We start from the raw sequence: 27,765 nt of genomic DNA, 5'->3' as shown, positions 1-27,765 counted from the left end.
CTGCTGTGTGCGTGTGCCCCTTCCATTCCCTCACGCCTCTTTCATTTTCCCAGCGCGAGCAGAATTTGCTGCCCACATCGCTGTCGGCTCTCTCTGATGTCACTTCCGGTTCCTGCGTCTAGGAAGTGATGTCGGAGGGAGAGCCGACATGACGTGGGCAGCAATTTCGTAACGCTGCTCGTGCTGAGAAAATTAAAGAGGTACATAGGAAGGGGGCATATACGCAATGGGGGGGAAGTTATAAAGAGGAATAAATTTTATAATCTTACTAGCAAAGCCTAAAAAATCTAGAGTTTAATCAGAAAACATGCTAAGCACATTAGAACATAAGACTAGCCTTACTGGGTCAGACCAACTGTTCATCAAGCCCAGTAGCCCATTCTCACATTGACCAATCCAGGTCTCTAGTACCTAGCCAAAACCCAAGGAGTAGCAACATTCCAGCATCTCAAAGAATAGCCAGATTCTGGAACCCCAATGAGAGCAACATTCCAGAGCTGAGATTGTGATGTCATAATGCCTCATTCCACAGTGCCTCAGAGCCAACCTCATCAGAGATGCTACAATGGCTTAACTGTCCTATACTTGGCTCATCTAAGAACATAAGAATAGCCTTACTGGGTCAAACCTTTGGTCCATCTAGCCCAGTAGCCCATTCTCACAGTGGCCAATTCAGGTCCTTAATACTTGGCCAAAACCCAAGGAGTAGCAACATTCCAGCATCTCAAAGAATAGCCAGATTCTGGAACCCCAATGAGAGCAACATTCCAGAGCTGAGATTGTGATGTCATAATGCCTCATTCCACAGTGCCCCAGAGTCGACCTCATCAGTGATATACAATGGCTTCATTGTCCTATACTTGGCTCACGTAAGAACATAAGAATTGCCTTACTGGGTCATGCCCAGTAGCCCATTCTCATGGTGGCCAATCCAGGTCACTAGTATGTGGCCAAAACCCAAGGTGTAGCAACATTCCATGCTACCGATCCATGGTATGCAGTGGCTTTCCTCATGCCTTTTCCTCCAGGAACTTGTCCAAAACTTTCTTAGCAATTATATCAACAGAGACTGCACAAGTTTCAAATGGTGGTGAAAAAAGACCTCAGATATCTTGCTCTGAGTCCCAACTTCATAAGACTGAATATATTTTATATGTAGGAGATTCTCCAGTCAATGGTCAAAAAAACCTCCACTTTACTTATACCACTCTATAGCAGTCTTCAAACAAAATTGCAAACATGTGTCTTTAAGCACAGTTTTCATAGACACAATCCCATATCATTCACAAACATAACAGTTGCAAAAAAGCAAAGTCCAGCTGTATTCTTTATCTCGCATTCGCAAAAAAAAAAAAGCCCAAAAGTGGCCAGGTTTCGCCGCCAGCTTTATCAAGGGCTGCAACATTAATTCTCCTTCAGCAGTCTTCGCTAAGCACAAAATTCTTCACCCTCACTAAGGGATTGCACCAAATGGCTCAAAACACAGAAGAAGTTGTGAAGTGGTCAACAGGTGGCGCTTATGCACATTATAAGCTGCTCATAGCACAGGGGTATCAGAGTCCCTCCTCGAGGGCCGCAATCCAGTCGGGTTTTCAGGATTTCCTCCATGAATATGCATGAGATCTATTTGCATGCACTGCTTTCATTGTATGCTAATAGATCTCATGCATATTCATTGGGGAAATCCTGAAAACCCGCCTGGATTGCGGCCCTCGAGGAGGGACTTTGACATCCCTGTCATAGCATGAACCTTCAGACCTGGCTGACACTATGATGGCAGAATGGGACTGTAGGACGGGGAGGTGACTAATACCCTCTTCTCTCTCTCTCTCTTTCTAGCTGAATGAAGGCAGCATGATGGCAACTATCCACCGTGCTGGCAGCCGTATTGTCTCACTGTTGCTGGACCAGGTGAAAGTGAATGATGGAGACTGGCATCATGTCCAGCTGGAGCTGCAGAGTGGCACAGAGGGCCAGGACAGCCATAGTCTGGCAGTTCTGTCATTTGACTATGGGCTGCATCAGGTACAGTTACAAAGGAGCATGAGGGAACAGTACTTATTTATTTATGTATAACAATTTTTATCCTTTGATCAACTCATTTTGGTCTGCCATCCTATTATTTTTGGGTTCTTTATGGGGTAATTCGATAGTGGGTTGTCCTAGGGGTATAATTTTTGGTAAAGCATCAGCTTGTGGGGGTTTTGGCCAACTAAAATGTCTTTTATTTCAGAAAGCCTGTATGATTGGGCATAAATGTATTATGCAATTTTGGTTGTAGAAAGAACCTCCAAGTTTTTGGCATTGGAGGAATCAATTACCGGTACATCGCTTATTTTTATTTGAGAGTTGGGAGGTTCGAGGTTCGCCTAAAAAAACTCATCTTTTTATGGAGGTTTGGGATCCTTATATTCAGAATCTTTCACCAAAAATACGAAGTTTGGTTATCAATGATTTATTATGAAAATTAGGTTTAATAATTACATTCCAGTTATTTATTTTAATTCTTTATTTTTCTCAACTTTCATCCAGGGTGAGGGATTTCATTTAGGGGAAGATAGTGGGTAGGGGATGGAATTAAGGGGGGTGTAGATAAGATTGAATTAATTCATATGGAAATTAAATTTGAAAGAATTATTTAAATTTGTATGAAATATTATTGTAATTCTTATTGTATTGAATGTATTTTTGTATTATCCTATTGTACTTATTTATTTAAAGCGCTTGTAGCTGCATATCAACCATCTGTGCGGATAATGATGATACATACAAAACAAACATGCCTCATAGAACAGAACATAGAAAGAGATAACAGCATACAATGAACAACTTACACATGTGCCTTAAAATAAAAAGCCGAGCAATTACAAGATTACAAAGTAACCAAATTTGAAAAGGCAAGTTGGAAAAAAATGGCCTTTTTAAAAAAAAAAATATCTTTATTCATTTTAAAGCTTAAAATAAGTGCAACATATTATACAGACATTTTACACTTTAACAGCACTTAAATTCAATCAAATTATATTTCATAACAAATACATGTATCCTCCCCCCCCCCCCACACACACACACCTTCTATATACCCAACAATTGCACTCAACCATAATTAAATTAAAAGTATTTACCCACCCCCCTCCCACCCACCGGACTGGTTAAATTATAATTTCTGGTGGGAATCTGTATGCCACATTTTTAAAATGGAACGTATGATTGCTATACAGCAGGGTCATTATAGGAAATTTAAGGACGTTTGGGAGCCATTGACAGAATTCTGTAAGGAGTGATTACAGATTTTGCCCTTTGAAAAAAATGGCCTTTCAAACTTTTCTGAAATGCCCAAAAAAATCTGGAACCCAGTTCCATAGTAAAGATCCGGCTACTTGGAACAAACGTGATCGATTTGCAACTTTGGAGACAGAATGAGGAGTATGAGACAGGATGGGGAGTTTTGGACATCTTTTCTCCCGCCTTTGAGTACTTCTCATACACGTAGAGCAGGGGTAGGGAACTCCAGTCCTCGAGAGCCGAACTCCAGTCGGGTTTTCAGGATTTCCCCAATGAATATGTATGAGATCTATTTGTATGCACTGCTTTAATGCATATTCATTGGGGAAATCCTGAAAACCCGACTGGAATACAGCTCTCGAGGACTGGAGTTCCCTATCCCTGACGTAGAGTTTTGTCCAAGATTGTTTTTAGTCTATATTCCATGAGCCTCTGAATCAGGACCTCCAGGAATCAAAACATGGACCGTGTTGGATCCATAGTCCCCCCAGCGTTCTGGGTCCTAGATATATTTATATGGATTAACGAATTGCATTTTTAATAAAGCCTGCATCTTGAACATCACCTTCTCCACAGAGATTTTTGTTTTCGCTAGAATTTTGGACATTTAACAAAGCTGAGTTGTCTGCCAGTGCCAGAGTCCAAGGTCTACAACAGGGGTAGGGAATTCCGGTCCTCGAGAGCCATATTCCAGTCGGGTTTTCAGGATTTCCCCAATGAATATGCATTGAAAGCAGTGCATGCAAATAGATCTCATACATATTCATTGGGGAAATCCTGAAAACCCGACTGGAATACAGCTCTTGAGGACTGGAGTTCCCTACCCCTGGTCTACAACATTCACTGCCCCTGAGCAGAGCCCTTCCCACTACTACAGGCTCACTTACTGCCGTGAAGCTCCTGAGAATCAGCTCAGAAGAGACCAGAGCAGTCATACATCAGTGTTTCATTCTTTACATACTGCAGGATTACAAATAAAGCTTTGAAAAGGTTTCAAGGTTTATTAAACTTGATTATGTACTTACAGAGCGCCCATCAAAGCAGAGTTCAAACACAAAATTTATACAGACCAGAAAAGAACTACAAACCAAATAGGAAAGCATAAGACAAAAAGAGAAATCTCCCTGAATTCTGCAAACATAATTCAAGTCTGAGCTATGTCCCTCACTGCTGAATGGGAGATCATATTTGATTCTGGAGTTAGGCATGTGCTTCTTTGGCTGGCAAGGGCAGTAAATGCTGCAAAGGCAGCACTCCCAAACACCAGCATCATTTTCATGAGTGGGAGCCATACTGGGTTGCAGAGGAAGCCATGGAGGGGCATTTTCAGTATGACGTCTAAATTCAATTTTGGATATTTTGGGAAAAACATCCACATATCCAGTAGAGAAATGGCCACTTTCAAACCCAGAAAGACATGTATTTTATTTTTTTTGAAAATGGCCATTTTCTAGATATGTTTGTCCTTAATGCATCTATCTTTTTGAACCATTTTAGAACCCCCCCCCCCCAAAAAAAAAAACAAACATCCAAATGAAAAATATACAAAAACCAGCCGTTGGGATGTAGGAGTAGGGTTACCATATAGCTCAAGAAAAAGGAAGACGGAATGAGACATCCAGGTTTTTACTTCCATTGAAAGTAATAGAAGTAAGGAGGATAGATTGAGACACCTGATTTTTCTTCCATTGATAGCAATAGAAGTAAAACCCGGATATCTCAATCCATCTTCTTTTTTCTGGAGCCATGTGGTAACCCTATGTAGGAGACTTAGCAGTAGTATACTTAGCAGACTGGCCACATAGACAGCCCAGCAGAGCAGTGGGGCACTGCAGTGAACTTCACCTGAAAGGTCCCAGATACACATCTCAGTATCCAAGGTATAACAAGAGTGAAGTTACACCTGATCATTGAGAGAGTCAATATTTGGTGTTATCTGTTTGGCTATCTTTCCATTGTTCTTTGTATGGATTACATTGAATGACCCCCTGATGCAGGCGAATATGCCGAAACACGGACCTTGTCAGGTCTTTCAATAAACGGAAGTTTGACTGCTCAGGACTTGAAGGCCTCTTGTGCTTCTTAGTTGTTTTGTACTTTGACTCCCTCTCAGTCAGACATCTTTTCAGTAGTGGCCCCCCAGCTTTGGAACACTCTTCCCGCCCCAGTAAGAGAAGAAAATAACTTAGACTGTTTTAAAAGCCTTCTTAAGACCCACTTATTCAAAGACGCCTTTAATATTTAAATCTTCCCTAGGTTACTTATGCTTTTCTTCTAAAAGAATCAGATCACCGTATTCCCCTACCTTATGTTCATTCCGTAATTGTTTTTTGTCCTATATCGATTGCATTTCTACCCCATCCTCCTTCTGTATCATTTTCAAGTTGGGTTGTCTTAGCTGGGGAGGCGCCTTTCTATCTGACAGAATTATTTTGTTTTAACATCCTTAAAATTCTTTCAAAGTGCTAAGGCATTTCTGACTTTTCCATCGGTGAAAGGCTGTAAATCTAAGAGGCATCATGGCTGGATGCTTTCATATCAGGCTGCCTTATGGGATAAGGAGTTGAAATCTCTATTATTGATATCTGTATCTTATTTACATTTTAGGAAACAACTTAAGACTTACTTATTTTCTAAGTTCTTGGGTCTTTAGCTTTGATTTCTCAGCTATCGTGTATTTTTAACTAATCTTATGTAAACCGCATAGAACTTGAAGGTGATGCGGTCTAGAAATGAATTTTTATGTTATGTTATATTAGTTTCGTCCTTTTTGTCCTATTTGTGATACGCCATTTACTTAAGTTGTTTTACATAAGAACATAAGCACATAAGCAATGCCTCCACTGGGTCAGACCCGAGGTCCATCATGCCCAGCAGTCCGCTCACGCGGCGGCCCAACAGATCCAGGACCTGCGCAGTAGCCCCCTATCTATACCCCTCTATCCCTTTCTTCAGCAGGAAATTGTCCAATCCTTTCTTGAACTCCAGTACCGTACTCTGTCCTATTACGTCCTCTGGAAGTGCATTCCAGGTGTTCACCACACGCTGGGTAAAGAAAAACTTCCTAGCATTTGTTTTGAATCTAACCCCTTCCAATTTTTCCGAATGCCCTCTTGTTCTTATATGTTTTGAAAGTTTGAAGAATCTATCCCTCTCTACTTTCTCTATGCCCTTCATGATCATGTCTCCTCCTTTTTAATTATATTGTTGCTGGTGTTTTTTTATTTTATTTTGTATTCCCAATTATTTTATCTGTAAATTGCTTAGAAGTTAAATAAGCGATATTATCAAATTTTAATAAAAACTTGAAGAAAAAAAAAACTTGAAACTCTCTGTTTTGACTATCTCATGGTTCTGTGACCCAACAGAATCGATCTAGAAACCTAAAGAAATGGGAAGAAATTGCCACGCATTAAAGATGGTGGACCTAATATTCAACTGGTGGCATTTAGCGTTTTGCTGACTTTTGCTAGCGTTATGCCTAGAAATTTACTGTCAGGCCACGTCCGGGCTTCAACATTGAATTTCCTGGTTTGTGGAGCTGGCAAAAACATAAGCAGTGATCTTAGCCAGTAAAGTGCCGAATATCGGACCTTAAACTGGTCAAGTGCTGACTCTGCCCCTGGAATACCCCCAAAATGGCCGGTTTTGAGTTTGTCACTAAAGGGTCATTTTCAGTGGTAGTAAACAGTTAAGTGGTGCTGAAAATGACCAGATAGCGTTTTTTTTTGGCCAGTTAAATTGCATTGAATATCGACCCAGAAAATTGAAATTCTCAAAAAGCAGTTTACATGCCACTAGAGTTTTATCCACTCTTCACTTTTAGGAAATGGCAGATCAATGGCAACAGTCTCTATTGCACACCCTGCTTGGCACAGCTTGCCAGCAACCGGGAGCTGTGTACATCTCCAAAGTGCTGTGTTAACCCACATAGCTTAGGTATTCCCAGCTCCAACCTCTCCCCAGGGTGTGGTCACCCTGGTCTTGTCACATATTCCTTATGTTCAGCCTTTGCTCTTCTCCACAGGTCATGGAGGACATCAACACTGAGCTCCAAGGAATGAAACTGCTGAACCTGAGCGTGGGAGGTGTGCGTGGGGATGGAGGGGAGGTGCAACATGGCTTCCGTGGCTGCATGCAGGTAAGTCTCGGCACGCAGCCACTTCCACCCGTGCGAGCAATGCATGTGTAGTTCTTGCTCAAGGGCGCTGTTCAAGCTCTGTATGAATTTCACATCAAGGTCATACTTTAGACCAGTGTTCTTCAACCTTATTACACCTATGGACGGGCGGAAATAAAATAATTATTTTGTGGACCGGCGGTTGAAGAACACTGGGCTAAGTCGTGAGCCAGACCCCACCTATCTCTGCCCAATCTCCGCCCCAGACCCCGCCCCCATAATAGTACTAATTATAACACCATTTTTCATATATACACACACAATATAATCTTATTAACACATAATGGTTAATCACAAAATTAAACTACACAAAGCTATTTTCCTAAATTTGTCCTTGGTGATTATATTTGTTTCTTACATCAATAAAAAAAATTGTTTGATCGTAAACTACACCAAGCACACTGTATGCTTCTCAACATTCATTCCTACCAGAAAACAGATAACCCCTTTGCAAATACGGGACCAAAAAGTATAAATACTAATATGTACAAACGAAACCCTAAGATGCAAGACTCTGCAAGCAATACAACCCCTGAGAAAAAGAAACAAATGCATTTCTTCCTGAACAGTGCAAAATACAGACAGCAGATGTAAATTCTCAAAATTGACACAATTCAATCACCAAATTTATAAATCTAGGCAAATGGATGTCAGGTCTCAGTTTATAAAGATAATTTTTTAACCTTCTAAATTCAGTTTGGCACAAATTTAAGAGGTCACCTTAGAATATGCCTCTCTGTATTATATACAAGTATTTCAAAGAAATAGGCACAGCCTTGGCCAAGCACCTACTTTATGCATGTGTGTGCTAGGGAAATCTGTTGTCTCCCTCCCTCCATGCTGTGCCTCACCTTCTGGCCTGCTCCCGCCTGGCCGTTTTATGCCGCACCCGATGTTATCTTTGAGCCGGCTCCTTCCTCACTGACGCAGTGCACAAAGCTGCGGGCAGCGGCTCCTCGCATGTCCCGCACCTCATCTGGAAGCCTTCCCTCTGACGTTGCGATGTCCGAGAGAAAGCTTCCGGTTCAGGCGTAGGAGCCGCTGCCCGCGGCTTTGTGCAATGCAGCAGTGAGGAAAAGGGAGCCGGCCCAAAGATAAGGCTACATCGATCGCACCACGGGCCGATGGTTGAAGAACACTGTTTCGGGCTCGATGCACGTGCCGGCCCTGTGGACCGGCAGCAAATTTCTGCCGACCAGCACCGGTCCACGGACCGGTGGTTGAAGAACACTACTTTAGACTGCATGTGATGGTTTATTTGTGTATTCATGGTCTGGCTGCTGCAAGTTTGGTGTCCCATTGTCCAAGTTACGTTCTGTCCATCGTGGTGACTTGTTTGCGCCACCCGTAAGGGAATTGAGACTGAATACCTCCACGTGTAAGCGTGTTTTCCTGCAATGTAATTTTGATGCTTTGAAGAAGTTATTGAAGAGACATCTATTTCTGTAACATGAAATATAGGTATTAATAATAATAATAATAATAACAGCTTATATACCGCAATACCGTGAAGTTCTATGCGGTTTACAAAAGTTTAAGCAAAGGTACAAATTGACTGACTTCAAGAGGGGAAGAAGAAAGAGAAGTAATTAGACAGGAAATTCATTGTTGAGGAGAAAAGTGATCAAAAGGACAGTAGGTCGCTATTGAGAGGAAAGAGATAAGTGGATCAGTTGTCAAGATGTTTTAGGAACAGGTGTGTTTTTAGACATTTCCTAAATTCCTCATAAGTAGAGGGCGAAAGTAATTGTTCTAGGTCTTTACCCCATGATGCTGCTTGGTGCGAGAGAAGGAATTCATGATGTTTTTTCAGTTTGCAACCTCTCACTGGGGGGAAACGAAGTTGGAATGTGAACTTCTCTTGTGTCTGTTGGTTGAGAAGGAGAAAAGGTCAGTAATGTATTTGGGGGCAAGTCCGTGTAATGCTTTAAAGCAGAAACAGGCAAATTTGAACTTTACGCGTGCCTTCATCGGCAGCCAATGTAGCTGCCGGTAGTAGGTCACGTGGTCAAATTTTTTTAGTCCAAAGATTAGTCTGACTGCCGCATTCTGCAATTGTGTAAGTGCTGGTCGCTTATTTGTTTGTGTTTTATATGTATTTTTTTATTGGGTAAGTTTAAATTGTGAGCCACCTTGGGAAAGGCGGGTTACAAATCAAATAAAAACCCCCAAAAACTCTCAACCGGGGATGTTTACCTTCTCTGAAGCACTTGGCATTTAGATGCACAAACTTATGCCAGCCACCAAGTATGCACCTTTGTTCCAGAGATATGTGCATAACACAATACTTCTTTAAGATGTTGTCAGTGCTGATATGTTGAAACCCTCAGCTCAATGTGCAGCGGCAGCTAAGAAAGCAAATGGAATGTAAGGAATTTTCAGGAAAAGAATGGAAAACAAAGATGAGAATGTTATAATGCTTTCATATGGGTCCATGGTGTGACCGCACCTCAAATACTGTGTGCAATTCTGGTCACCGCGTCGGAAAAAGGATGTAGCGGAATTAGAAAAGGTACAGAGAAGGGTGAAGAAAATAATAAAGGGGATGGGATGACTTCTCTATGAGGAGAGGCTAAAGCAGCTAGGGCTCGTCAGCCTGGAGAACAGACTTCTCAGTGGAGTGACAGAATTCGATAATTGCTTGTTTACTCTGTCCAAAAATAATATGTCTAGGGGGCATGCAATGAATTTACTAAGAAACAGATTTAAAACAAACCACAGAAAATATTTCTTAGCTGAATGCATAATTAAACTCTGGAATTTGTTGCCAGAGAGGGCATGTAAAAACTGAGCATTTGCCAGATATCGGTGTCAAGTGGTATTGAAAAGCTGCAGACGACTGTGGAGCTGCACTGAAGAGAGTCCTGGCCATGACTGAGGAAGTTTTCAGCCGGCAGAGTTTGGGGATCTCCGCCCGCTGCTTCAAGAGTATGCCACTTCTGGATGGGCCTGAGCCAAAAGTGGGTGGACCTCAGTCCGTCTGGGACCCCCACCACTCTTACAGATATTTACGCTCGCCCATAAGCAAGCATAAATGATAATGTGTATTTTATCAGAAAGGCATGTCAATTATAACTCTGCCCACACATTGCCCCAGAACACACCTACACAGTGGGCTGGTACAAGTGTGTACCTTCTTGTCACTGCACATAATCCATGCAGAAATTTTGTATACACCATTTTACATGCAAAAACATCCTTCATAAAATGACTCTCATATCCCCATGTGTATGCAAATTTGTTTGAACTGAGCAGTTGTGTTCCTAGGGGTGGGTGGTGGTGAGAGGATGGTGTTTATATGCAGACTTAAATGCACATATATGCATGTGAAATGAGCTGCGGATGTTGTGTGTACTGATTCGCGGGTGTACATGTATGCAGTAAATGTCCACAGGATAACTTTTAAAGGGAAAACCTGCAGTCACCCCTTTTGAAAACTGGTGCAACTTGTAACATAAGTTAGGTGCTTGTTATAAAGAGGCTCCAGAGCTAGCTCAAAGAACTGTGACCCCCCCCCCCACACACACACAATTTGGTATCTCTCTCCTTCCCCCCACCACCTGTGATCTGGTATCTACTCCTCTCTCTTAAGTCTCCCCTTCTTGCTGGACCAGGTGAGGCACTGGCTGAGGGCACTGATGATAAAGGGTGCCAAAATCTCAGTCTGGGATCTATCCCTCTACAAGTCTGAAGGTAGACCAGACTGGGATTTTAGTACCTTATACCATTGGTGCCTTGGGCCAGGGCCTTACCTGCTCCATAGGTTGAACTGGCCCTGCATGGCCAATTCTACCACCAAAATCCTTGGAGTCATCCTGGACCGATGCCTGACTTTTGAAGACCATACCAATGCTCAGGTTAAAAAATGCTTTGGCACCCTCTGGAAACTTCGTACCATCAAACACTATTTTGACTTCCTCTCTTTTCGATTGCTGGTTCAGTCTCTAATCTTAAGCACCTTAGATTACTGCAATATCGTATACTTGGGATCAAACAACTGAGAATCATTCAGAATACTGCCGTCCGTCTCATCTATGGTCTCAAAAAATCCGATCATGTAAGCCCGTATTACAGTAAACTACACTGGTTGCCGATGGAGGCAAGGTCATCTTCAAGTTTGCCTGCCTCTGCTTCAAAACCATAACAGGTTCATCCCCAATCTACCTGTCACACCATTTTGAATTTCCAGGCACCACTTGCACACGTCATGCCTATCTGTTCGCCTTCCCCTCCCCGAAAGGCTGTATCTACAAGAGATTCCTTGATAGATCACTGTCATTCCAAGCAGGCAAATGGAATAAATGCCTAACCACCCTCATTTCCAATTCACCCTCCTACCGATCCTTCAGGAAATCAGTTAAAACCTATCTCTTTGATAAATTTCTCTGACTCCTTCCTGCCTTGTATCTCTGACATGCTTCCGGATATACCTAACTACTCTCGGCTTACTAATGTAATTTGAAAGTTTTCTCTGTAACATCGCTGTCTGTGTATAGTCTCTTCCTCTGTAAACTGCTCTGAACAGCTTGTGGTATTGCGGTATACAAAATAAAGTTATTATTATTATTATTATTATTTTATGACTATCTGCAACTTTCAGAAAGGTCACTGATGTCCCACTGTTGTGTTGATGCTTTAGTTGGTTAAGAGCAATCTATATTTGGCAGTTTGGATATATTTATGATGGATTTGGTTAACATCTTTATTAAACATGGAGCCTCATTTTCAAAGCACTTAGACACATAAAGTACCATAGTAACCTATGGATGTTTATATGCTTTGAAAATGAGCCCCATAGAGACATTGTTTAGATTGTGTTTTGTATAACTTTTTATGCCAGGTTTTGGGGGATAAGACACTCTAACAAGCTCATATCGCACAAGCTTTCTTCCTAGCCCTAGAATTCACAGGCAGTGTATGTCTTTAGCATAGGGTTAGCAGACGTGCGGATTTACCTCGACATGTCCTCTTTTTAGAGGGTATATGTGGGCGTCAAGATGGCTTTTCAAAACTCAGCACTTTGTCCAGGTTTTGAAAAGCTTCTTTGGGACCACATCGGGATGCCTGCATAGGTGGATGCCCTCCCAACCGACGAGAACAGGTTGAGGGGGTGGAATGGGGTGGCCTGGGGTCCGGATTTTGTTTAACTAAAATCTGGTATCTCTACTTTAGCAAGCCCAGCTGACTGTAGTTTTGCATAATTGCAGGGAGTGTATATAGGGGAGATCGCTGCCGCAGCCCTGAACATGAACCAAGCAGAGAGGCTGAATGTAGAACGTGGTTGCAGTGTCCCCGATCCGTGTGACTCGAATCCGTGTCCAGCAAACAGTTACTGCAATGATGATTGGGACAGTTTCTCCTGTAGCTGTGACCCAGGTAAGAGGGGCAGGAGAGAGGGAGTAGTTGTTCCTTTTTTTATAGCTGGGACACAGGTGAGGGGCAGTTATTCCTTTTTGTGGCTGTGACACAGGTGAAGGGTAGGGAGAGGACAGTTGTTGCTATTTTTTAGCTGTAACACAGGTAAGAGAAGGAGGAAGCAGTGGTGACGAGATAATCGCGCGCCAGACGCCAGCGCGCCGACAATCCAGCGCCGACAATTTGGCGGAAGACAGAAGCGCGCGGGGGAAAAATAATTTTTAAAGAGCTCCGACTGGGGGTTTGGGGTGGCAACCCCCCCCCCCACACTTTATTGGTTAGTGTTCGTGCTGCTGTTGTGGAGGGGTATGGGGATGAAACCCCCCACATTATAGAGAAAACAGAACTTTTCCCGAAAAAAATCAGAAAAAGTTCTGTTTTCGCTATAATGGAGGTTTCCAACCCCCCGAACCCCCCTCCAACAGCAGCACGAACACTAACCAATAAAGTGGGGAGGGGGGTTGCCACCCCAAACTCCCCGACGGAGCTCTTTAAAATTACTTTTTCCCCCACGTGCTTCTGTCTTGCGCCGAATTGTCGGCGCTGGATTGTCACCGCGCTGACGTCTTGCGCTCCACTCTCTATGAACCGGGAACAGTTGCTCCTTATTTTAGCTGCGACCATGGTCAGCAAGATGGATGGTTGTTTCTGCAGCAGGTTTCACACTGAGGGTAATTTTCATATTTTTAAATACAGGTAAAAAGCAGAATTTTTTGAAAACTGCCCTGCTCCCCACTTCCCCCCTCCCCTTAGCGGGTACCCCATATGTAAAATGGGTCAGGATTAGGGAAGGGACTTGCAAGAATTTTAGTTTGAAATCCCCATGAATATTGTGACATGCTTAATTTGTACCTACGTTAAAATAGGCACAAAATATCTGGTCAAAAGTACCCACATTCTCCCCAGGGCTGGTCCAACCATTAGAGCAAGATTAGGTGGTCACCCAGGGCTTCGGGACCACAAAGAAATTGCAGACAAAGGAAAACAGTAGCCACACATACTTTAACCTGCAGTTTTACGGGTTGTTTCCGTGATAATCATGATTATTGAATTTAATTCTTTTTTTTTTTTTAAGATACAGGCAAAGTTTATTTGAAACAAACAGATTGTTGCGTACAAATAGACCACTTTATTATTATTTTTATTTTTTAACCTTTTTCATTTCAACATCAAGAATTACAATCTTGAAAAGAGATCAGAATAATCAACTAAAAGATACAAGAAAATTTTTACATTTATACTAGAAAATTCAATCAACTATTCAGTCCACAAATTTAGAATCAAGAAAGAAAATAAATTCAATTAATTATACAATACTGATATAGAGTAACGGCAACGGGTAACCCCCCCACAGCCGGTAGACAGGTCATTCACCCATAAACTAGGAGACCAACCCTTCTTTTGGCCCTATAAAGTCTAATAGCTGTTTGGGCTCAAAGAAAAGAACATTTTTATTTTGATAGGAAATAAAGCATTTTGCTGGAAATTTAAGTAAAAAAGTAGCACCAAGGGCAAGGAATTTAATTTTTAAAATGTTATGGAAGCTGCAGGCTAGGGCAGTGGTTCGCAACTCGGTCCTAGAGTGCCCCCTTGCCAGTCAGGTTTTCAAGATATCCACAATGAATATGCATGAAAGACATTTGCATATTATGGAGGCAGTGCATGCAAATCAAGTTTATGCAAATTCAGTGTGGATATCCTGAAAACCTGACTGGCAAGGGGGCACTCCAGGACCGAGTTGATTGAAAGAGGTGTAAGACTGAAGGTCTGCATGGAGCACCCACCACCCCTTGCTCTGCTCCCTCCCTGGGGAATTGCCCTTTAAAAATCTGCTTGGAGACCCCTGACCGCAGTGTACCTGCGGGCCTGAAGACCCTGTGCTTAGTTTAAAACGTACCTCCTTCCGTGCTGTTTACCATTGCCACCTTCTTTCTGTCTCCAGGTTACTATGGTGACAACTGCACTGATGTCTGTTCCTTGAACCCATGTGAGCATGAGTCGGTCTGTGTGCGAAAGCCCAGCTCGTCACATGGCTACATCTGCGAGTGTGCACAGAGTTTCTTTGGCGCCTACTGTGAGAACAAGTAAGTTACTACAGGCTAAGGGTTACCAGAAGTCCGGATTTCCCCAGACACGTCCTCCTTTTCGAGGGCATGTCCGGGGGTCAGGATGGCTTTTCAAAACCTGGCCCTGTGTCCCGGTTTTGAAAAGCTTCTGTCAAAATCGCGTCAGGAAGGGGCATCCGCGCATGCACGTGATGTCATTGTGCTGATGACGTCTGGGGCGGGGCATGACACAGGCGGAACTGGGCAGGCCTGGGTGTGTGGCCATGGGTCTGGATTTTCCTTCAGGCACTACCTGCATTTCTCTCCTGCCACTACTGGCACCAGATCTCCCTCCCTTCCTGCCTGTACTGTGTTCTGTCTGATGCCTTCATCTGATCACTGGATACCACTATCCTGAGATTTTGACCTGCTTTTCTGAGCTGTTTTGTCACAGACGCAGAATAGGAAACAAACCTTTATTGAATCAAGTCCACCCGTTTTGAAATGAAAAACTCTGCTCCAGCATGATGTTGCTGAGGTGTTGTTTAGCAATCTGCCGGACTTTCCTTTCAATCATCCATGGATTTATTTTGGCTCTGTCACGAACACCATGCTTCTTGAGTGTGTTTTGGGAAATGCTGCAGTAAAGTTTGGGATGCTTGGGGTGGTTTTTTTTCCCGGTCCCGAGGGGTGGTCTTTAGGATGGGAGTTGTTTTTGGTTTGTATGTAGCTTGGGGGGGGGGGTGAGCTGTTATTGTGGATGGGGGAGCAGGGTTGTATTGGGGGATGGGAGGGGGGCTGGTTCTTGGGCCTGTTCTTATAGAGACTGGGAATTCTCAGAGTACAGATTCCCAGTTTGTTTTGGCTTTGGCGGTCTTGAGGGTACGGGGCTAGTCCTTCCAGTTTGGCAGAAGTTGGGGGAATGGAGGAATGGGATGGGGGGGAGAGGGTACGGGGGACTTTGTTAGTGTTGTAATTTTTGTACGTGTCTTTGTTTTGTGAAATTTCTTTTTCCAAATCTTTATTCCTTTTTTCATATACATCAAGTGTACAATAAATATAGCTCATCATATTACATTATCACTTGAAATTTCAAAACAAAATATTTCAACATAAAGTTTTCCCCACCCCATTCATATCTATACATATATATTATACTTCCTATGTGTATTATTCAATTAAAATATGCAAATATTTATGCAAATATTTATTTACATTATTATATCCCCCCTCCCACTCCTTCAAATTGTCACATAAGGAAAAAGAATAATAAATAATAATTAACCTTAATCATTATAATAATCTATTACTGGCCTCCAATTTTGTGAAATTTCAATAAAATTGTTTCAACACTAAAGTGTGGGATGCTAATTTTCATGGAACATGAAGTGACACTTGCTTGGACGTTTACCCTGTCTGCTTCTCCTCTCTGTGGCAGGATTGATCAGCCATGTCCTCGGGGCTGGTGGGGTCACCCGATGTGTGGTCCATGCAGCTGCGATGTCACCAAAGGTTTCGATTCTAACTGTAATAAAACCAGTGGACAGTGTCGGTGTAAGGTGAGAGACAACAGCATACAGTAATTGTAAATGAAAGCAGTGGGAGCAGCCATTGTAAGAGATGAGTGGGTCAGGTGTACATTACATTACATTGGTGTCTTTTATTCCGCCAATATCTTGCGGTTCTAGGCGGATTACAAAAAGAGGAGATTCTGGTCATTTCCAGAAGCTTGCAAGATAGCTATTTGGTTGGAACGTTTAGGGTCTGGAGATAGATTGAAGTAATCGGTTATGTCATGAGCTTGTCTTGATAAATTTGCTGAATAACATGGTTTTTATTTCTCTTCTGAAGGTTTTGTAGTTTGGTGCTGAGATCAGTAAATTGGAGAGGTGTAGTGAAAGGAACGGGCAAATCTGAGGAGCAGGGTGGGTGGGACAGCTAGGTATAGCATGGGCACTCTGTGAATATTGTGAAAAAAGGATCATAAGAACATAAGCATCGCCTCTGCCGGGTCAGACCAGGGGTCCGTCATGCCCAGCAGTCCGCTCCCGCGATAGCCCCCCAGGTCCATGACCTGTAAGTGATCCTTTACCTAAAACTTTTTATTCCCTAATCATTTAATATCCTGTATAGTAACCCTCTATCTATACCCTTCAATCCCCTTATCCTTCAGGAAATCATCCAATCCCATTTTGAAACCCAAAATCGTACTCTGTCCTACCACCTCCTCTGGAAGCACATTCCAGGTGTCCACCACCCTCTGAGTGAAGAACTTCCTAGCATTTGTTCTGAATCTGTCTCCTTTCAATTTTTCTGAATGCCCTCTTGTTTTTGTTGTCCCCGCTAGTCTGAAGAATCTGTCCCTCTCCACCTTCTCTTTGCCTTTCATGATCTTAAAAGTTTCTATCATGTCCCCTCTAAGTCTCCGCTTTTCCAGGGAAAAGAGCCCCAGCTTCTCTAGCCTTTCAGTATATGAAAGGTTTTCCATGCCTTTTATCATCCTTGTTGCTCTTCTCTGGACCTTCTCAAGTATCGCCATATCCTTCTTAAGATACGGCGACCAGTATTGAACGCAGTACTCCAGATGCGGGCGCACCATCGCCCGATACAGTGGCAGGATAACTTCCTTCGTTCTGGTAGTGATACTTTGATACTAAAATTCTGGAGATCTATTTGGGATCAAGTTAATAATTTATTAGAAAATCCAGTGACACTATCATATGATACCATTTTATTTGGAACATCTATGAGGGCAAAAAGTCAAATTTCGGCAAAAAATACCAAACTTTTGTTTATAATGATGGGGGTTGCCATGCAGCTTATCTTGAAAAATTGGGACAGATTAAATTATTCATTCTGGTGGGAATCCCTATGTTATGTCTTTAAAATGGAAAGATTTATGGCCATTCAGAAGGGAAGTTACAAAAAATTAATGGAAGTTTGGGAACCATTAACTAAATATTGTAAGGAACGACTTATTTATCTAATTGAGGAAAACATATATATCCTGGGGGGGTGTTTTATGTTTTGGCACTGTTTAAGAGGTATAGATAGGTTATTTATAGGTAATTTTATGAGTTGTTGGTCAATTGGATAAATGGGTGGGGGAAAATAATTTTTGTCATTATTTTTAACAAGTGTATCGTGTTGTAATATTAATATTTTATGTAAATGCATCATTTACTGTGCACAATTATAGTTTTAAAAATGAATAAAGAAGTTTAAAAAAAAAAAGAAAAAAGGGTGCTCAGTTTGACCAGATGCAGGGAGAGGGGTGTGCGTCTTAACAGGCTCCCGAAAGAGGTAATTTGCTGTATTAATTCTTTGGTACATTTTTTTCTCTTCTTGTATTCCTCTGCCCACTGCTGTCTCTTGCAGGAGAACCATTACCGTCCTCCAGGGAGCGAGCGTTGTCTTCTGTGTGACTGCTACCCTACGGGGTCGCTCTCCCGTACTTGTGACATGGGCATTGGGCAATGCCAGTGTAAGCCAGGTGTCATTGGAAGGCAATGTGACCGTTGCGACAACCCTTTTGCTGAGGTTACCACAAATGGCTGTGAAGGTCAGTGCAGTTTCCTACTGTCTTGCCTCTTCTTCTTTCCTTCTCTCCCTCTTCTTCCCATTCTTTCATTCTCTTCCTCCTTTCTTCCTTCTCTCTTTCTTGTCCATCATGCCTCAGACCAGCCATTGAAAACCACTGTAGAAGCACCCAGTGAAAAGATTCTCTGCCCTCCCAACTACTACAGCAAATGAGAAGTTTGCTTTGGACTGATTTAAATATTGGATTTATTTAACTTGGTTTACAAGCACAATTTTATTCATTTATTTAATTTTATTTACTTTTTCAAATATAAGTTGTGGGGTTCGCAGAGACCAGGAAGTGATGTCAGAATGAAGGTTGATGCTGGCACGAGCAGTGGGTAAGCGATTCTGCTTGCAGTCAGTGAAGATTTCAAGAGGTGCATTGGGGGAGAGAGCCACATTGGCTCCTCTGCAACTCTAGTTGAGAAAAAAAACAGTGTGTGCTTACGCTTGCCTAATGCATCTGGTGTGTATTTAAGCCGTATGTTCATCTATTGAGGGTGGCATCACTGGGGGGAGAGAATAAGGGGATGGTACAGTAGTGGATGTCCAGCAAGAGAGCAAGAGTGCCATGGTTGGCCTTTGAGGAGTGTGTGGCGCAGTGGTTAAAGCTACAGCCTCAGCACTCTGAGGTTGTGGGTTCAAACCCTTGCTGCTCCTTGTGACCCTGGGCAAGTCACTTAATCCCCCCATTGCCCCAGGTACATTAGGTAGATTGTGAGCCCGCTGGGACATACAGGGAAAAATGCTTGAGTACCTGAATAAATTTGCGGGAGCCAGTAAGGAAGCCGCTCAGCGCCGAGAAGCAGCGCCAAATCGCACTGCTGCTGGTGCCGCTGGATTTGGACTAAGTGGATCCGCACAGCCGGTTAGCAGCGGGGCAGGAGTTCAGAAAGCTTGATCCTGCCCGCTGCACCTCCACCAACGATCGGCAGAGGACCCGCTGCACCTCCACCAACGATCGGCAGAGGTAGGAAGATAGGGCAGGGAGGAGGAGGGGGCAGAGCTGGCTGCGGCGGCCTTAAAAAATTTGGCCCCAGAATCCCGGTTTATATTCGAGTATATACGGTAATACTTCTAAGTGATATACACTTTAAAACGGGATACATTAATATAAAATAAGAACACATATCAAACCATACAAGGACCAACATGATATAACAGGGTAAGGGGTTGAACTACAATAGTTATAGTAAAGAAAGCAGTCTAAGGAAGCACATAAAGGGCTGACAGGGAGAATCTCTAATGTCTCCTGAGCTGTATACTTCTTTAAAAAGAAGTATCATACATTTGATACTTAAGTGTGAAAAGCACCTTTAAATAAAAAAGACTTTAAGTTGCTCTTAAAGCGATCGAGCTTTTGTTCGGAGCATAAATTGTGAATATTGCATTTCTTCGAGTATTAATGACTTTTAGGGAGGGAATTACAAATAAATTGGGGAGAAGGAGAGGTGCTGGACTACCAAGGGGCAAAAAATCAGGGAAGGGGAGATGTTGGGGGAGGTGCTAGGTGGAGGGTGCATGGCTGAAAGGTCACCTAGGGCTTTACATAACTTCTCTCCCTCAGTTCCTGCTGAGAATCCCAGTTCCATTCCTTCGAATCTCCTGCATTTGTGAAGATGGGCAGAAGAAATCTTGATATCATGATTCGCTCTTCCTCCTTCTCTTCCAGTGAATTATGACAGTTGCCCTCGTGCGATCGAAGCCAATATCTGGTGGCCCAGGACCCGATTTGGGTTGCCCGCTGCAGTGCCTTGCCCAAGAGGATCTTATGGTAAATTTTGTCTTTCTGTTTAAATTCTGTCCCATTGAAAATGTGCCCTCATTTGTGCCGTTCCTTTCTGCAGACAGGGATGTTGCAGCTACCGAGTAAATTGTTATGATGGGATCTAAAGAGATGCAGCAGTTTATATTGGGTGGGAGGAGGATCAACCTTTCAGCATTCCCTGGAAAGGGTCCAACAGTGAAAGGAGGAGCTTCTGTGCTGGCCCTAGCCAAAGCATAAGGTTGCGGTCATGGACTGGACAGAGGTCAACTCACAGAAATGGGGGGAAAAAAAAATTAAATGGGGGGGGAACATTCTTTAAAGAAAAGATTCTTTGCCAGACAAAAACATGTGTAAACAGGTGCCTTTCAGATCCTCACAGAGACACTCTGGCACCTTCTCCTTAACTTCTCTGTGCTTTGTCTCCCTCTGCAGGTACGGCTGTGCGGCACTGTGATGAACACAAGGGCTGGCTCCCACCCAACCTCTTCAATTGCACCTCCTCGTCCTTCTCCCAGCTCAAGAACTTTGTGAGTTATCTACTCCCCTGCTTCCTTGGGGGAGGGAGAATTAAAGGAGAGGGGGGTAAAGCGCAGGTTAGCCATTGCAGGCTAACAAATTTGCCCAAAGGTTTTTAATAATAATAATTAATTTCTTATATACCGCTATACCGTGAAGTTTGAAGCGGTTTACAATAAAGATACATTTGACAGTACATGGGATAGAAACGGTTTACAATAAAGATACGTTTAGTCAGTACATGGGATGCAAGTGGTTTACATTAAAGATTCATTTTGTCAGTACATGGGATACAAGTGGGTTACAGTAAAGATATATTTTGTCAGTACATGGGATGCAAGTGGGTTACAATACAAGTGGTTTACTATCAAGGTGCGTTTTGTCAGTGTATGGGATACAGGTGGGTTACCATAAAAATACATTTAGTCAGTACATGGGTTACAATAAAGATACGTTTTGTCAGTACATGGGTTACAATAAAGATACGTTTTGTCAGTACATGGGGTGTAGGTGGGTTACAATAAAGATACATTATGTCAGTACATGAGATTCAAGGTGGAAAGTATAATTAGTTTTGGGCCTTGGAATTAGGGGGCGAGGTGGAAGAGTCATGGCGAGGAAGAGTTGGGTATGGGAATTTAGAATTTGTTAAACAGTCGAGTTTTCAGGGATTTTCTAAAGTCTGCGTATGTAGTGGCCTCAAGTATGGGCTTTCCAAGCCATGTGTTCAGCCTGGCTGCCTGGAATGATAACATTCTATCTAGAAACTTTTGTATTGGTAAGACTTCAAGGAGGGGTAATTAAATAGGTTTGTTCTGCGAGTGCTCTTGTTGGACTCGTTGGGGGAGAACGGGGTGATTAGGTAAGCTGGAAGAATCCCAAAGACAGCTTTGTAGCAAAAACAAGCAAACTTGAAGAGGACTCTGGATTCTGCGGGTAACCAGTGGAGTTTCTGATAATAAGGGGAAATGTGTTCCCATTTTTTTAAACCGTGGATTAGTCGGATCGCGGTGTTCTGAATTAATCTCAGCTTTGTTGAGGTTCTTTTTATAAGCTCCTAGGGCCCTTCTTCAGGTGGTAAATTGGAAAAATTCAAGTAAAACTCTCAGGGTCCCATTTACTAAGCTGCGGTAAAAAGTGGCATTAGCGCATGCTTGTAGATAGGATTAGCAGACATCCGGATCTCCCCGGACACGTCCTCCTTTTGAGGGCATGTCCGGGGGTCCGGACGACTTTTCAAAACCCGGCACTTTGTCCGAGTTTTGAAAAGCTTTCCTTCGTGCAGGAGGGCGGAGGGGGGGGGGGGTGAGGCTGGGGCGAGATTGGGGCATGACAGGGCGGGGATGGGGGGGGGACTGGGCAGGCCTGGGGACGGGTCTAGGGGTCCAGATTTTCCAGACGGAAAATCTGGTAACCCTACTTGTAGAGAAAAGGAGTCTTAACGCTAGTTTCTCTTCTCTCATGTCACTGTCGATGCTTAGATTTCCCCCCCCCCCCCGCCCTCCCCATCAAAAACACTTCCTGCAGATATCATGTTAATAACAGAAACCAGAGACTGAAGTGTTCTGTTCTCCACACAGGCTGAGAAGCTGATCCGTAACGAGACACAGCTGGACACGGCGCAATCTCAGCAGGCTGCGCAGACGCTGTACAATGCCACTCAGCATGTGACCCATTATTTTGGCAGTGACATAAAGGTGGCTTATCAACTGGTCACTAGGCTTCTGGAGCACGAGAGCAGGGAGCAGGGCTTTGGCCTGGCAGCGACGCAGGATGTTTACTTCACTGAGGTAACTGAAAGTAGGGCCTTATGTAGAACAGTTATAGGTTGAGATAACCAGGAGCAAGGCCTGGGACAGAGCACTCGCCGGTTTCCACATATTGCCACTGCCAGAGCATAGCTTTACAACAGCTAGTGATGAAAGCACCTTGGAAAGGAATTGGAAGGAGCACAGAGGTGTAAGCCAGGTGACTATCCTTTGAAAACCATTGTGTATAAATATACCAGTATTATTTTCAATTACTACCATTCTGGGTCATGCAAATACTTATGAACAAACTGTTTGCAGATTATATTTATGCCGAGACCTCAAACACCCAAGACACATAGTGTCTTCGGTGTTTGAGGTCTTGGTATAAAAATAATCTGCAAACAGTTTGTTCATAAGTATTTGCATGTTGCAGGATTAGTTGAACAAACTATATTTTTCCATTCAACAATTTGGATTATCCTATACCGTTCTAGGCCAGCAGAAATGATCACAAGACTACAATTTATCCAGACAGAAATCTGAGAATGGGCCTTGATCAAGGGTGTGGCTCTTGTCAGAAACATTAAACTGATGTACCGCATGGCTGTATCACAGAGTCCGATATTCTTAGCAAATAATGCTTTTGACAGCAAGTGGCGGCCACATAATCATTTTTGGTTATCTGTATAAAATCTAACTATTTACGAGCCAGGCAGAGGGGTGGGTACAATGTCCTTTACATTCACTTCGTACTAGACACAAAAACAAAACTCAAGGGAGGCTTCATGTAAGACATAAACTCAACTAGGCCCAAAGGCTGAGCTATAGACACACACTGTTTCTCTTAGCAAAACCACCACACACTCTCTTGTTTCTGATTTTATATAGTCTGAATGCAGCCACATACTGGGCTATTAAGGGTTTTGAAAGGATCCTCACATAAGCATTGATTATTTTCTTATTTATGCATGTGATATAATTAATTGTATCTATGCTAGGGTTACCAGACATCCGGGAAAACCTGGACATGTCCTCTTTTTAGAGGCTGTCTGAGTTACTGGACGGACTTTTCAAAATCTGGCTGTGGCTCATGATAAAATTTTTTTTTAAAAAACCACCGTACACATACTGTAAATTATAGTAGTATAGTAGTTTTGTGGAAAAGAAAATCTCAAAAGCACGGTTGGGAAGCTGCATGTGACTGGCACCTATGGCGTGTGCATATATTGCGCTCCAATAATGCATGTACTTGATATGAGTGCCTGAGGCAAAGCTTTTCCCAGCATATGTGCACATTTACACTTCTTTCCATGGACTGTTCTGTGCATGTGCCGATCGCTATCACTAGCAAATTTGGTGACCCTCCGCGAATCTCTGCGAACCTCATTTGCATGCACAGTTCTTTGAGAATGACTCATCTCTTTGAAACCGTTACATTTATGGCTGTGATAGCAGCCTGTCGGATTTTACTGGCGAAATTAGAGAATCCTGCCCCGAGTTATAGTTGTGTCCTTTGAGACTCACCCTTTGCCCCCCTCCACTCCACCTGATTCACCGCCAGCAATAAGAGAAAACAACTGGGAGCAGTTTGTCTCCTTCTCCATATTTGGGTTCATAGACAACGGCGCGAAAGACAAAGGCGCGCCCGGACAATTGAGCGCAGCGCGAAGGCGCGTGCCGCTCTAAATTACTTTTTTTAGGGCTCCGACGGGGGTGTGGGGGGGGGGAACCCCGCCACTTTACTTAATAGACATCACGCCAGCGTTATGGGGAGTTTGGGGGGTTGTAACCCTCCACATTTTACTGTAAACTTAACTTTTTCCCTAAAAACAGGGAAAAAGTGAAGTTTTCAGTAAAATGTGGGGGGTTACAACCCCCCACACCCCCCACAACGCCCCCACAACGTGGCGCGATGTCTATTAAGTAAAGTGGGGGGGTTCCCCCCACGCCCCCCTGTCGGAGCACTAAAAAACAGTAATTTAGAGCGGTGCGGCGGTGCGCGCTGCGCTCAATTGTCTGGGCGCGCCTTTGTCCCGGTGTGCTTTTGACCTGACACCCCATATTTGTGCCCTGTGTGGCCACACAGTCCTTGGTATGGCGCCATCCATCTCTGTTACTGGTTGGAGGGATGTTTTGGGGAATACACGGTGGGAAGAAAGGTCCTCTTGGAGATATATTAGATTGGACAAATATTCCCATAATGCAGTACCCATTCTAGGCCCGGTTGTTCTATTTCAGGCCACCTCGCCCTGTCTCACCCCAGGGTCTATCCTTTCTTTCCCCAGAATCTCGTGAAGGTGGGCAGTGCCCTCCTGGATGCCAGCAACAAGCGTCACTGGGACCTAATCCAGCTGTCGGAAGGAGGCTCTGCTCGGCTGCTGCAGTGGTATGAAGAGTACGCCGGTGTGCTGGCACAGAACATGAGGAGGACGTACCTCAGTCCCTTCACCATCATCACCCCCAATATCGGTGAGTGCCTTCAGGGGAGGGGGGATCAGAAGCCATTTTGATTGGCTCAGTACTTCAGACAGGGAGGCGTTAATGATAAAAATATCGTAGCCACCAGCAACCCATGAGAACGATCTTCTAGGGTTAAAAAAAAGTGAATCCGTAACTGAATTCTTTAAGATACTTTTCAGCTGAAATTTGGAAGGAGTAGCTGGATAGATTACAGGAGATTTTCCGCTGAACTGTCTGGGCAGGTGGTTTTCAAAGGTGGGATGATCATTGCGTAAAGATATCTGAATAAGTTATGTGGTGTGCTGTGATTGAATTTTTTTTCAGGTTGAATATGAGCCTCACTGCGGTGTTTTGGATGGCGCTTAGTTTCCGGAAGTGTTTGCGCACTCCTGCTAGGTAGAAAAGTTCAAAGGTCTTTTGGAAAAGTTTTCTGTATAAAGATGCATTTGAGACCTAGATAAGATAACCTGCTTGCACTTTTGTCCCGTCTCAATCAGTCCTTATTCACAGGACTCAAATTCTCCTCTCTTCTTTCTCTTTTTCTTCTTTTCTTTTTTATCTTCATTTGTCGTCCCCTCCTGATGTGCTATCCCTAAATGTTTCTCCTCTTTCTTCGATGATTGTAGTTCATCCCCCCTTTCCTTTTGTATCGGTAATAAATTTGAATGTATATTTCTTATTTTGTAATAAATTGTCCTATCGTTTGTCCTCTTTTTAATTTGTAATACGCATTGAAATATTTGATATTGCGTGTACATCAAATTTTAACGAAACTTGAAATATAGGGCTCCTTTTACGAAGGCGCGTTAGGGCCTTAACGCGCGGAATAGCGCGCGCTAAAACTCCGCATGCACTAGCCGCTACCACCTCCTCTTGAGCAGGCGGTAGTTTTTCGGCAAGCGCGCGCTAATTCGGTGCGTGCGTTAAAAACGCTAGCGCACCTTCGTAAATCGAGCCCTTAGAGATGTTGCAGTAATCTAGAATGCTTAGGGCTAGTGTTTGGACTAGGAGTTTGAAAGGCGCTTGGTCAAAGTATTTTCTGTAGTTGTGTACATTGTTTGGCCACGTGTCCATGGCTCGCCCATGCCCCACCTTATCGATCTAGCTTCATTATTATGTTTTTGGGGTGGCACGTCAGAAACGCACCGGACATTGGCGCGCCGATAATCCCGCACCGACAGCTGCGCACAGAACCAGTGCGCGCCGCCGCTTTCACGCCTTACCGTTAGCGTTCTGAGGGGGGGGGGGGGAAACCCCCACCCACTACACCGAAAACTCCCGAAAAACTCCTAAACAGCAAGAGAACAGACCAACCCCTCCCCATTGGAAGCGCAACAGTTCTTAGTGTACTGCAGGGGTTCCCCCCCCCTTTCAGAATGCTAATGGTAAGGCGTGAGAGCGGCAGAATCAGCGGCGCGCATTTATCCTGTGTGGATATAAACTAATGGGCAGACTGAATGGACCGTTCAGGTCTTTATCTGCCGTCATTTACTATGTTACTAAATATAGGTATAATTTAAAGTATCTGCATTAGACTTTTTCAAATTATGCCCGATGTCCTGCTTGAAGGTTTATCCCACACAGTTTATTTTTAATTTCCTATATACAACTTCCAGTGGGGAGTTTGTAACGGCAAATTCTTTGGGTACTTCTGGGACCCACTGGGTAGTTTGCCAACATGTAGCGTGGACCTCTAATCACAGAATGGCCCTTATCCCTTTCGGCCTACGAAATCTCTTTCTTGCCTTATGCAGTCATTTCTGTGGTGCGGTTGAACAAGATGAATTTCGCTGGTGCCACACTGCCACGTTATGAGGCCTTCCGTGGTGAGAAGCCGGCAGATTTGGAAACCACAGTAATCCTCCCTGAATCCGTCTTCAGACCCATAGATATTAAATGTAAGTACCTTAAGGTGTTTTCATCTTCTTGGTTGCATCATGGGAGCGTGGAACATTACCAGGATGTGTTGCTCTCTCGGAGTGATGTGGAAGATTACAGGTTGGGATGAAATGTCAGCAGAGATTGTAAAATTACTTTTTACTGCTGAGATGTGCCTAATTTTTTTAACATGATGACATTCTTTATATTTTACTTATATTGTAATGAATTCCTGTTAATTCTCTGGAAATTTGGCCGACTGTAGGAAGAGGTTCTTTGAATTATGTAGGTTACATGAGGAGTGACTGGAAGCCCTGAATATGTATACCCTAGAGGAAAGGAGAGACAGGGGAGATATGATTCAGACGTTCAAATACTTGAAGGGTATTAATGTAGAACAAAATCTTTTTCAGAGAAAGGAAAATGGTAAAACCAGAGGACATAATTTGAGGTTGAGGGGTGGTAGATTCAAGAGCAATGTTAGGAAATTCTACTTTACGGAGAGGGTGGTGGATACCTGGAATGCACTCCCGAGAGAGGTGGTGGAGAGTAAAACTGTGACTGAGTTCAAAGAAGCGTGGGATGAAGGGTCTAGAATCAGAAAATAAGTTTAAATATTGAACTAAGGCCAATACTGGGCAGACTTGCACGGTTTGTGTCTGTATATGGCCGTTTGGTGGAGGATGGGCTGGGGAGGGCTTCAATGGCTGGGAGGGTGTAGATGGGCTGGAGTAAGTCTTAACAGAGATTTTGGCAGTTGGAACCCAAGAAATAGCTAAGAAGAAAAAATTAAAAAATTTAAATTGAATCAGGTTGGGCAGACTGGATGGACCATTCGGGTCTTTATCTGCCGTCATCTACTATGTTACTATGTTACATGGCGGA

The 27,765-nt window shown here is 43.4% G+C and overlaps 1 protein-coding gene across 2 annotated transcripts in view; it reads left to right on the top strand.

Annotated features, from left to right (window-relative positions):
- The window catches only part of CELSR2 (cadherin EGF LAG seven-pass G-type receptor 2), a 198,897-nt gene that overhangs the window by 132,591 nt on the left and 38,541 nt on the right, over positions 1-27,765 (top strand). For both annotated transcript variants that reach the window (XM_033918033.1, XM_033918032.1), the window contains exons 10-20: positions 1,840-2,025; positions 7,313-7,426; positions 12,673-12,841; positions 14,823-14,964; positions 16,364-16,484; positions 18,304-18,487; positions 20,180-20,281; positions 20,708-20,802; positions 22,372-22,581; positions 24,828-25,011; positions 26,757-26,900. In XM_033918033.1, coding sequence (XP_033773924.1) covers positions 1,840-2,025; positions 7,313-7,426; positions 12,673-12,841; positions 14,823-14,964; positions 16,364-16,484; positions 18,304-18,487; positions 20,180-20,281; positions 20,708-20,802; positions 22,372-22,581; positions 24,828-25,011; positions 26,757-26,900 — 1,651 coding nt within the window. The remainder of the gene's footprint in view (positions 1-1,839; positions 2,026-7,312; positions 7,427-12,672; positions 12,842-14,822; positions 14,965-16,363; positions 16,485-18,303; positions 18,488-20,179; positions 20,282-20,707; positions 20,803-22,371; positions 22,582-24,827; positions 25,012-26,756; positions 26,901-27,765) is intronic.

This window comes from Geotrypetes seraphini, chromosome 13 (assembly GCF_902459505.1).
Source record: "Geotrypetes seraphini chromosome 13, aGeoSer1.1, whole genome shotgun sequence".
NCBI lineage: Eukaryota > Metazoa > Chordata > Amphibia > Gymnophiona > Dermophiidae > Geotrypetes > Geotrypetes seraphini.
The sequence above is the reverse complement of the archived record's forward strand: the minus strand, read 5'-3'. Positions and strand labels throughout refer to the sequence as shown.